At 33.3% G+C, this 12,713-nt stretch overlaps 1 protein-coding gene across 3 annotated transcripts in view; it reads left to right on the forward strand.

The window, feature by feature from the left end:
* The window catches only part of PDS5A (PDS5 cohesin associated factor A), a 128,487-nt gene that overhangs the window by 101,403 nt on the left and 14,371 nt on the right, over window positions 1–12,713 (forward strand). For all 3 annotated transcript variants that reach the window (XM_029234868.1, XM_029234870.1, XM_029234869.1), the window contains 7 exons: window positions 2,500–2,623; window positions 2,945–3,149; window positions 3,653–3,767; window positions 7,489–7,621; window positions 8,181–8,300; window positions 10,789–10,851; window positions 11,571–11,716. In XM_029234868.1, the coding sequence (XP_029090701.1) occupies window positions 2,500–2,623; window positions 2,945–3,149; window positions 3,653–3,767; window positions 7,489–7,621; window positions 8,181–8,300; window positions 10,789–10,851; window positions 11,571–11,716 (906 nt within the window). The remainder of the gene's footprint in view (window positions 1–2,499; window positions 2,624–2,944; window positions 3,150–3,652; window positions 3,768–7,488; window positions 7,622–8,180; window positions 8,301–10,788; window positions 10,852–11,570; window positions 11,717–12,713) is intronic.

The raw sequence follows: 12,713 nt of genomic DNA on the forward strand, positions 1-12,713 counted from the left end.
ATGCACAATTACAGTAGAGATGCTGAATGCTCTGATAAACTGAAGAAAACTAAAACTAAATCAAAAATTATTTTTATCATAAAATAAGCCAAGGGTAGCTTTGCATGAACAGATTGAAGAGTGGGGATAATGAGAAGTTTTAAATTTGGGGAAACTATGTACAGTGTACAGCAAAGGCTTAATAATGAGCTCTTACAAATCAATGATAAATAGGATCCCCAATAAAGATGAAGATTATATATTACCAGTTCACCTTTAAAAAAGTGTTTGACATCACTAAATACAATAAGTACAATTTTAATTTAAGTGGAACCTCTTGTCTGTCAAATCAGCAAAAAGTTTTTTAAGCAATCATCACTCCATGGGATCAGGGAAATGGGTTCCTCATAAATCCTGTGAATATAAATGGGCACAGTCTTGGCAGGACAGTTTCGCACTTTGTTTCTAAGTCCTTAAAAATGTTATCCATTGACTTTTTATTTTGACTCTTTATTTTTACACTCATGAAATTATAAAAGAATCATACAAAAATACAAACATGTTCTTTCCAGCATTTTTTATCATCACAGAAGATAGGGGAATGGTTAACTGTGGAACACACATGTTATGAAATATTACGCAGATCTTAATTAGATGTTATGTATCCCATAGTTTAGCTTAGGCTCTGGAATCAGAAACTTATTCAACTCTACCTACGCTCCATTTACTAGCTGTGTGAACTTGTATAAGTCACTTTCCTAAGCCTCAGTTTCCTCATCTTACAGAGTTAAGTACACAAATAGTACCATTGATTTTTTTAAATTCCTGAATCATTTGCCTCTAAAGCCATTTGAGGGTTCCTCATTGTTACCAGTGCTCAGTTTGATGGTCATGTGGTCCAAGAGTGCCATGTTTTCTCCTCCTGTATGCTAAATAATAGTCCCTTGTGGATTCAGGGCAGCTTTCCACATTTCCTAAAGTCTTTGAAATATCAAAGCTATGTTATGTTCCTTACAGCAGTTGAAGTAAGAAGACTATCCTTTCACCACCTCACTGTCACATTTTATCATTTAGTTTATAAAAGTTGACTGGGTGTGGGTGGGAGTGCCTGGACTCCTGGAGTCCCTTGGAAAACTTCCTGTTGCAAAGGAAAGAGACTAGTACCTGAGAGAGACTGGCTCTCACCTCCATATCCTTTCCTTTTAGATATTTGTCTGATGCCTCCCACTTTCTGGTACAGATCACCTCCTAATTCATAGCCCCCTCCATTTCATCAGACATTTGTAGGCTTAAGATTGATTTCTGTTATGTCTGTGTAAATATGTGTATGCATTTAAAAATTGTGGGAAATACAATAGATTTTAAATAAGTGATTTTTAATTTTTCAGGTTTTTTTAATATCAAGTTTTCTATGATGAATGTGAATGCCTCTTAAAATGAGAAATACAGTTCCTAATGTAAATGTTTCTTGCTAGCGTTGCAGTTAGTGCTGTTGTATGCATAAGCAGAGTTGCTTAGCTGTGGTGGAAGATCTAAGCTAGAGTGTAACTAAAAACGAAGGCAAACATAAAAAAAGAATGAAATTTTGCCATTTGCAACAACATGGATGGACCTGGAGAGTATCATGCTTAGTGAAATAAGTCAGACAAAGACAATACCGTATGTTATCACTTATATATAGAACCTAAAAAATTAAAAGAAACTAATGAGGACTTCCCTGGTGGTACAGTGGTTAAGAATCTGCCTGCCAATGCAGGGGACACGGGTTCGAGCCCTAGTCCGGGAAGATTCCCACATGCTGCAAAGCAACTAAGCCCGTGCGCCACAGCTACTGAGCCTGCGCTCTAGAGCCTGTGCTCTACAACAAGAGAAGCCACCGCAATGAGAAGCCCACGCACTGCAACGAAGAGTAGCCCCCGCTCGCCACTAGAGAAAGCCCGCGTCCAGCAACAAAGACCCAACACAGCCAAAAAGTTAATTAATTTGATTGACTGGTTGATTAATTAAAGAAACTAGTGAATATAACAAAGAAGCAGACTCACAGATACAGAGAACAAACTAGTGGTTACTGTTGGGGATGGGGAGGGGCAAGATAGGGGTACAGGCTTAAAAGGTACAAATTACTATGTATAAAATAAGGTACAAGGATATATTGTACAACATGGGGAATATAGCCAAGATTTTATAATAAATATAAATGGAGTATAATCTATAAAAATTTTGAATCACTATGTTGTACACCTGAAATTAATATAATATTATAAATCAGCTATACCTGAATAAAATAAATTTAAAAATTTTAAATGAAGGCAGATAAATTTAATATCAGATAGTCACAATGATTTGAGCCTTCTGCCCTGTGTTGAATTGAAGGACTCAAAGTAAATTTCCCATATTTGTACATTATGTCATTTTAAGCATAAATTATGCTAAAGACCTTAACAGTCAAAAAGGGATCAAAGAGTTTTGTGAATGATAATGGTTATAGGAAATGTTTATTTCTTTTTTGTTTGTTTATAGTAAATCTGATATGTCTCGCTTGCGATTAGCTGCTGGTAGTGCCATAATGAAGCTTGCTCAGGAACCTTGTTACCATGAAATTATAACCCCAGAACAGTTTCAGCTCTGTGCGCTTGTTATTAATGTAAGTAACAATCTTATTTTTGTCATTTACTTGGCCTTCAAAGTTAAATTTATTTACTTTCTATAGATTACAGATCCATTTGCTGTATGGATGTATGCACAAAAGGGACTGCTATTATTACTATTCTAACCAGTTAACTCCCCAAAATTAAGTTATTTACTCCCTCAGTATAATTATCTTTTTTTTTTAAATGAAGACATTAAAAATGCTTAAATTGTTTTTTTGTAAATGCCAATTTTTAAAAACTAAACTAGGTTTTTGTCATGGTTTTAAAAGTACTAATACTTTTATTTAAGTATTTTTGGTTTTGTGCTGCTGTAGGATGAGTGCTATCAAGTAAGGCAGATATTTGCTCAGAAGCTACATAAGGCACTTGTGAAGTTACTCCTCCCATTGGAGTATATGGCGATCTTTGCCTTGTGTGCCAAAGATCCTGTGAAGGAGAGAAGAGCACATGCACGACAGTGTTTACTAAAAAATATCAGTATACGCAGGGAGTACATTAAACAGAACCCCATGGCTACTGGTAAGTAACTTTCAAAGTGCTCAGTGTGCAGATATATCTTGTCAGTGTATCAACTTGTGGAGGGTTTTATTTCATATATTTCTATTATAGTTTATAATAACACTGGGACCTTTATAGAATGCTGTTGTTGTAGCTAAGATGTAAGTAAAATCTAAAATCCTGGTTTCTGAGTCCTATTTATAATGCATAAAACTGTTTGGAGGAACTGCGTTTTTTCTTATGGAATCTGCAGTGTGGCTTGATTTGAACACATTGCTCTGATGTCAGAGAGTAAAGAATTACTTTCCTAACTTTGCCAGGGACTCAATCTTAAATTATCCTTTGTCTTCAGTAGCCTTCAAAATTGAAAAAAGTTATTTCAGTATCATCTAGATGTCATGTTGCCTCTAATTTAGAAATAACTGAGGGAAAAAATGTTAACTGAAGCGGTTAGAACGTAAATTAGGGAGGGATTTTTATAAAGGCTCTTATTACTATTGTTAATAATAATGTTTTCACTTCAGAGAAATTATTATCACTGTTGCCTGAGTATGTAGTTCCGTATATGATTCACCTGCTAGCCCATGATCCAGATTTTACAAGATCACAAGATGTTGATCAACTTCGTGATATTAAAGAGTAAGTCATGTTGATTTTTAATAAGTCTAACAATTATTTTTCCTTTTTAAAAAATGCTAAACTTTTTCCTTTTACTATTTGCATTAGAATAAAAACATCTTTATGGTTTTATTCTTCTATTGTAAATTTTAAGTTTCATCTTACAAACTTGTTCCTATCTAATAAGTTCTATTTGGTTGTTTTGTTTGTTTCCTGTTTGTTTGCAGTTAGCTTTAGCTGATTCTGTGAAATAAGTTGATTTGGTCTTTATGTTATTTTTACCTTTGTATTAAGATGGGCTTCAGTTACTTCAGTTTGATAATTTAGAAAGCCATGTAGTGAAAATTTCTCTCCTTAAAACTATACTTCAACCTCAAAAGATAATTCCTCAAAAATATGCACACACGTACGAGATACTCTGTGGCAGGTCTATGGTAATACAAAATTAGATTTGTTACACCCGTCACAGAGAGATTTGTCTCTAGTGGAAAGACAGGCAGGTAAACAATTGCAAAACACTTGTTTAAGAAGTGTTTTTATGTAAAATAGAACTTTATATATGATGCAGGGTGAGTGAACAAGTATGAAGTAGCCTAGGATTGTCTACAAATGACCTCCAAGAAACTTTAAAGCAAGGTCTGTTTTCCCATTGCTGTGCTTTTGCTTTGCACGTTTAAATTGGTTCCTTCAGCTTGTATTTAAAGTACTATGATTTTTCTATATGTGACATGAAGCCTTATCCCTAATCTTATTTGAGGTTGTAATCAACAGTTTATCTCTGCCTCCTGTAGCTCTTTCAGGAGACATAGGTTCTAGTCTTAGCTATCTGAGTAAAAACTTTACTTCTCTGCTTCAGTTGCCTTATCCATAAAATGCAAGATATGAAATAGATAATCCCTAAAATATCTTCCAATTCTAGTTTCTGTTTACTTAATATATTTTATTTGCAAATTCTTTTTCCTTTTTTTTTTAAATAACTTTTATTTTGGGATTTTCCAGAAAGCACTTTCTTAAAGTGAAAAGGTGATGTATGTATTTGCCTAGAACACAAGGTCTATGTTAAGGAACCTTTTTAGCCCTATTTCAGTTGCAAGGCAGTCATGTGAAAAAGGGATTAGATTTGCGAGAGGCAACAGTGATGTGGGAGAAGTACTGAAGTCGTCAGTTAGGATTGAAATCACTGGCACATACTTTTTGGTTCTATCTAGCATGCAGTACTTTTGAGTATCTTTAAACATTTCATTTTAAGTTACCATGTAATTTGAAGTGTTCACTTTTCTTTTTCTAGTTAAGGTGTACAGTTTCTTAAGGTATACAGTTAGATCATTCATTGAGATGTTGTTTCTTAACAGAGGGTGTTATCGCTGTAAATTTCCCTTTTAGTACTACCAGTGCTGAATCCTATAAGTATGGTATGTTGTGTTTTTGTTTTATTTGTCTTAAGGTATTTTCTAATTTTTCTTGTGATTTCCTTCTTTGACCCATTGGTTGTTTAAGAGTGTGTGGTTTGGGAATTCCCTGGCGTGGTCCAGTGGTTAGGACTCTGCTTTCACTGCCAAGGCCCTGGGTTCAATCACTGGTCAGGGAACTAAGATCTCACAAGCCACACGGCCAAAAAAAAAACATAGGAATGTGTGGTTTAATTTCCATATATGTGTGAGTTTTCCAGTTTTCCCTATTTTCCTTCTTTTATTGACTTAGTTTCATGCCATTCTGGTCAGAAAAGATACTTTTTATTAAGACTTGTTTTATGGCCTACCATACGGTCTGCCCTGGAGACTATACCATGTTCACTTGAGAAAAATGTGTATTCTGCTATTGTTATTTGGAGTGTTCCATATATGTCTGATATCTTATTGGTTTATAGTGTTGTTCAAGTTCTTTATTTTCTTTTTAGTCCCTGTCTGGTTTTTCCATCCATTATTGAAAATAGGGTATTGAAATCTGTTATTGTGGAAACATGTATTTCTTCCTTCAATTCTGTCAATTTTTGCTTCATAGATTTTGGGGCTTTGTTGCTAGGTTCGTATGTGTTTATAATAGTCATATCTTCTTACTGGTTTTACTTTCATCAATATAGTCCTTCTGGGTCTTTTGCAATCCATTTTGTCTAATTCTAAAATAGCCACCAGCTCTCATTTGGTTACTGTTTGAATGAGTATATTTTTTTCATCCTTTTACTTTCAAATAATTTGTGTTTTTATATCTAAAGTGAGTCTCTTGCAGATAAGATATAGATGGATCTTCCCCCCCCCCAATGTACTCTGCTTCTCTGCTTTTTAATTGGGGGATTTAATCTATTTTCATTTAAAGTAATTACTGATAAGGAATACTTCTGCCATATAGCCGTTAGTTTTCTCTGTGTCTTACCTATTTTTTGTTACTTAATTGCTCCATAGCCTCTCGTTTTTGTATTTACAGTTGACCCTTGAACAACACAGGTTTGAACTGTGTAGAGGGTCAGCACCCCTAACTCTTGTGTTGTTCAAGGGTCAGCTGTAGTTGTTTTTTGTAGGGAACCTTTTTGATTCCTTGCTTTTGTGTATATTTTTTAGTTATTTTCTTAATGATTACACTTAACATCTTAACGTTGTAACAGCCTAGTTAGAATAATAGCAACTTAGTTTCATGAGTATAGAGATAGTCTGCTTTTATACAACTTTATTCCACTCCCTTTATATTTTAATTGATAAAATTATATCTTTATACATTGTTTTATTTTACATATATATGATTATTATTTTATGCATTTTCCTTTTAAGTCATATATTTAAAAAGGAGTTACAAATCAGAAGTTCAGTAATGCTGGCTTTATATTACCTATGTGATTACCTTTACCAGTGTTCTTTATTTCTTACAGCTTCAAGTTACTGTCTATTGTTTTTTCGTTTCAGCCCGAAGGGCTGAGTTTAGTATTTCTTGTAAGACAGGTCTACTAAAGACAAAGTACATTAATCTATTTCCCCCTTACAGTAGTCTCTTAAGACATTTACATATACTATAGCCAAAGAAGTATACAGAGATTATCATCAAATGTTTTTTCTCTCCTGTTGATGGAGTAAAACTGTAAGTCCATGGTGGCTGCCTGAGAATCATCATGGGAACTTAATAATAGGCTTTGATCCTAGATTTGTCGATGTAAGCTCCCCAAGTGATTCTAATGTTCATCCTGATTTGGGATTCATTTTTACTTAGAAATTCAGGTGTCACCTTCAGACACTTTATGTATTAAATGAATATAAAGTAACAAGTAGAAAACAGCAAAAATGGTTTGAGATGTGACTATTTAGCTGAATTACTGGTTACTATGCACACCAGCCTCATAGCATGTGAAATTCAGTTATGTCACAGTAGAATTACATACAAATCTTAGATCTTCTACATACCTTGCAAATAGTCAAAATGGCAAGACTGTGCTGTATGCTGGTTCGCTTATCATTGCTGGATATTAATACACGTTATATCATCTAAATGTTTATTAAATACCTATAGAATGAATCTTTGCCTCATGAAACTGTCAGACTTTCTCATATTAAGCTATATGTTCATATTTGTTATTTGTGATATGATTCTATTTGAATTGAATATTATTAACAGGATATTTCTGTTAATCATTAGCGTTTTCTCTGTATTATACTCTTATTATATTCAGACAACAGAACTTCCCAGTAAGCTATTAAATCCCTTAAGCAAAAGCACCTACAATCAGTCTCTTTACTAAATGAATATGTTTGTCATTTAGGTGCCTGTGGTTCATGCTTGAAGTTTTGATGACAAAGAATGAAAATAACAGCCATGCCTTTATGAAAAAGATGGCAGAGAACATCAAGCTAACAAAAGATGCCCAGTCTCCAGATGAATCCAAGACAAATGAAGTAAGATATATATTAGGCCAGTGGGTATTAAGATATTACAGGAAAAAATATTATGACCCTTGTCCCACTCGTTTTTCCTAACTATTACATAATAAAATACAGAACATTTATTAAAAATACATACTTAGTTTTTACTTTATTTCATTAAATTGAATTCTCTTATTTGAAGAACATTTATTACTTTGAAAAAGATATTAAAACTTTTACAGAGCACAGGAATAAGAACTAGTAAAATTTACAACTATGCTGTCTTAAGAACTTTTAGTAAGAGTTACAGACAAGTAGATATTCTTTTTGTATGTTTCCTTTAGTTTGGTTTATTGTTTTTAACACATACTTGGCATTCATGTTAAATTAAGATGAAGGGGTCTTTTTTGTTGTTGTTTACTAGGAGGCTACATAAGAAGAAATGCCAAATACAAATGCAGAATGTTCAAGGAATAAATAATAACCCCATATTATTGTTTTGATTCAATTTTATATATTGGTTAGAATTGGTACTTGTGGTTATTTTTCACTACTGAAAGGTATATGTGATTTTTTTTTTTTTCCTCCCCAGAAACTTTATACAGTGTGTGATGTGGCCCTGTGTGTTATAAATAGTAAAAGTGCTTTATGCAATGCAGATTCACCAAAGGATCCGGTCCTTCCAATGAAATTTTTTACACAACCTGAAAAGGTATTCTTCCCTTCATTTTTCTACCATACTAAACCTATTTAAATTTGTTACCATCAACCCTAGTGGCAAGTATTGGATTGTCTTGACTACAGAGTAAAAAAAAAAAAAAAAAAACCTCTGTGAGTTTATCAAGAAATGGGAGATTGTCTTCCAAAGCCTGAAAAATATCATTCTCACCTTACAGAGTAGAGAATACAAATCAAGCTTGGTGGTGGTGTTCGTATGTGAGCTATTCCTTCTGGATATTTCTAATATGTAAGAGGAATTTTCAAATTTCTTAAATTGTTTTCATCTCATTAAAACACTGTTAGTATTTTTTCAGACAAGAAGTAAACAAAATATTTGGTAGAGTATAAATATATATACATCTATATATGAAATAAAATGTTAGAATGAATGGAGTTGGTCTTGGCAATTGACAGACCTGGATTCGAATCAACCATTTCTAATTTTGAGGGACCTTACACATGGTAACTCTCCGAAGCCTCAGTGTCTTCATCTCTAAAACGCAGATGATGATAATACCTGTGAACAATTACTAATATACCTAGGTTTCTAAGAGTTTGTCACAAAGTAAGCATTTAATAAATGGTATTAATAATAAATAGTACATTTATTCTGCTGTCAGCAAATGAAGTTTTCCATGTAAGTAAATTTTTCAGCTAACTAAAGCTCTTTAAGTTTTTCCAGCTAATTTGGATTAAGAAACTTTTTCAAAAAGAATGCCTTTTATTTATTACCTACTTTAAGGTGGTATTTTAAAGTTTAACTTCCCTGTGCTTTGTTTAAAAAAATATCCTTAATATTTTTAATTGGAAAAAATAAGGCATTTAAAATTTTCAACAAAAATTTTAATCAGACTTTGATTTAGTACTCAGAATTTACTCTGCCTGGTTTTGATAGGAATAATAAGGATTGCAAAGTTACTTCTGTTCTAATTGAATTTACTGGTCTTTATAAACACTCCTGAGTGAGCTCCTGAATTTAAATTTACTTTATTGTTGACCCAGGGCTATCATGACTGGAATAGTACCCAAATAGAATCTTCATACATCATCAAGAATTTAAATTGCTGTTTGTCACTACACCTGATTCTAATTGTTTTTTGTTTTGATATTGAAACTTAGAATGTCTTCTGCCTTCTTAATAATAATTTTGGTTTTTTTCTGTTTTAAATGATCAGCTTTCCTCATTTCCTTTTCTAATATGTTGCTTTTAATATGGTATAAATTCAGACAGGAGAAAACTAGGCATATTAAGATAGCTTAGTGAAGCTATAGTATATCTTCATGTAACATTTATTCTAGCTACATAAAAGCCTTTGTGGGGAAGAAAAGAAAGATAACAGCCTTGCCTAGAACACATGCCAAAAGTGTTATTTCTTTTTATAGGCACATTTAAGCCTTCTGTTCTTTTCTGTGACACTAGTGTGAAGGTAAACTTAATAAAAGAAAAACAATTTTTTAAGTGTGATTACTTACAAATTAATGAACTTCCAGACGGCAGTAAGTCATTTTGCTTCTGTGAGACCATTGTGGTTTACTCGTGTGCTATTCCCAGGGTAATTAACAGATAGAGGCACCATAGGATCAAATTGAACTCTTATACAGATGTAACTTTCAGAAGTATCATCAGTGTCCACATTTGGTTTAATTCATTTATTAACTGGTTAATATCACTGCAGCCACAGAACATTATAATTGACTTAGATTTTGATGGTGTATTTACCTTTATGATTTGGACAGTCTACTTATGGTTCTAGGAAACAAATCATTTTTAATTAAAGTAACAGATTTTTTTTCAGTAAGGATAATTTTCTTGAGATTCTGTGTGGGGTTCTTTTAGTGAATATTAAGTGCCTGATATATGCATAGTACCATTTTGGATGCTTTGGGAGCCCCAAAGAAGTAAATTTTAGGGACTTCCCTGGCAGTCCAGAGCTTAAGACTCCTTGCTTCCACTGCAGGAGGCGTGGCTTCAGTCCCTGGTTGGGGAACTAAGATCCCGTGTGCCACGTGGTGTGGCCAAATAAATTTTTTTAAAAAGTAAATTTTATAATAGAGTGGAGAACATAGTTCATTGAATAAACTGGAGACTGTTTGCCCTGAACCATATGAAAGAATAGAAATGTGTTTTATTTAAAATGTGATTTAAGGGAATTCCCTGGCATTCCAGTGGTTAGGACTCCGTGCTTTCACCGACTATGGCCTGGATTCAATTCCTGGTCAGGGAACTAGGCTCCTGGAAGCCACGTGGCGCTGCCAAAAAAAAATGTGATTTAAGTAATTTATATCTGACATTTGACTAAGTCTTGTGTGTCACTGAGTTAATTTTAAAACTAGACTTATGGTATGGTTCATGAAATATGCTTTGATGGTTTGATATGTTTCTTGGCTCAAATGAAACTGTTATTGTAAAGCAGAATGCCTTGAAGTCTTGTATGGACAATAAAAATATGTTTACTTTTTTTTGTTTGTTTTTTTGATAGGACTTCTGTAATGACAAGAGTTATATTTCAGAAGAGACAAGAGTACTTCTGTTAACAGGAAAGGTATTATGTACTAGATAATTGGGGGATCTTTATCTCATGTGCATATTACTTCTGCTATTCTTAGAAATAACCTTTAAATGTCCTTCAGATTTTATAGTTCCTGATTCTTAGGGATCATGTTGTGGATTACAGCATCTAAAGCATTTGTTCTCTCAGGCTTTTTTTTTTGCCATGAACCACTTTAGAATTACAACCATGTGTTCTCACCAGTACTGATAGGCTTCAAGTTATTTAGAATTCACAAAGCAGATTTCCCTGAAAAATGGTATAATAAATTTAGATGTGTAAGATAAAGATAATTTTAAAGTACTAATAAGTTAGACAGTTTATATTCTATAAAGGTAATATGACAGCTAAAAGAGCAAAGGAAAATTTAATATTTGATAAACAGTGTCTAAACTATTACTATATATACTCAGTAGTTTACCTGTAAGACATTTTATTATGTCTTATTATGTATTTCACTATGTTTTAGGGACACTTTTTGTTTTGATTGAGCAACAGGAATAATTAAATATTGCATAGTTATTTTTAATTAGAGGTAATGCTTTTGATTTGTAATTATGTTTAGATATAGTTTTACAGAATTATCATTTCTAATAAATTTAGGATTTAACTTTCCAAAGCAACAAGTGAAACAGTATCCCTTACATGTGTCTAAATTTGTATGTATTCCTTTCAGTAAGGTATAAAATAACATGCGTATATGTAATTTTTAGCCAAAACCTGCTGGAGTACTAGGTGCGGTAAACAAGCCTTTATCAGCAACGGGAAGGAAACCATATGTTAGAAGCACTGGAGCTGAGACTGGAAGCAATATTAATGTAAATTCAGAGCTGAACCCTTCCACCGGAAATCGATCAAGGCAATTTTTTTCTCCAATTGTTTTTGTTACTATCACTCACTTCTTGGTTCATCTTTCAGTTTCTTTTCTTAAAGCACTATATCACAAAAATGGACTTTAGGAAACATCTTAGTAAAAAACAGTAGTGCTAAATTTTAGTATAATTAATGATGGAAATTGAGAGTGTACTACACATTTTGAAACTGTTTAGCATTCCAAATGTGTAGAAAAGTTAAATGGAAAAACGTAAGAATTAGTAATATACTAAAACTAATTTACATGGAACTGTGTGTCTGTGTTTAAATTTAACACTTAGGAGAACTGAAAATGTAACTCTTTAAATTAATTTATATGCTTTTTAATTTTTAACTCAAAATTAGTATAGCATGAGTAGAGATAACATTGTTAATAACATTTTCCACTTATTAAAGATTCCATGTTTGGGACTTCCCTGGTGGTCTGGTGGCTAAGACTCTGCGCTCCCAATGCAGGGGGCCCAGGTTCGATCCCTTGTCAGGGAACTAGATCCCACATGCCACAACTAAGTTTGCATGCCACAACAAAGATCCTGCATGCCACAACTAAGACCTGACACAGCCAAATAAATATTTTTTTAAAAGATTCCATGTTTAACATGTCAAGTGTTTACTGTCTTAGCTACTGCATAAAAATTTCCATCTGACCCTACTCTTACCAACACTAAATATTGAGGCTTTTAAAGATTTTATTCTAATTCATGAAATTTTAAGCATAAATTCAGTGGTGGTGTTTTAAAGACATTTTTAGCAGTAGAATCCCAAAATACTAAAAAATTAACGTGGAACATCTGTGGTTTACATAGATGGTGGGGGTCAGACACCTCCCCTATGGCCTCTTCTTGCAGCCCCTTCCCTTACAGAGCATTAAGAACACAGACTGGAGAAAACTATACTCTACGCTCATCTGTTGTATTTTTGCTTTGTTTTAGGGTTTTCCACCCCCCAACAGATAGGCTTATAGAATAGTTGTGTTGTTTGTT

The sequence above is a fragment of the Monodon monoceros genome, unplaced genomic scaffold (assembly GCF_005190385.1).
Source record: "Monodon monoceros isolate NGI ecotype Baffin Bay Population unplaced genomic scaffold, NGI_Narwhal_1 Super_Scaffold_20, whole genome shotgun sequence".
NCBI classification, from domain to species: Eukaryota; Metazoa; Chordata; class Mammalia; order Artiodactyla; family Monodontidae; genus Monodon; species Monodon monoceros.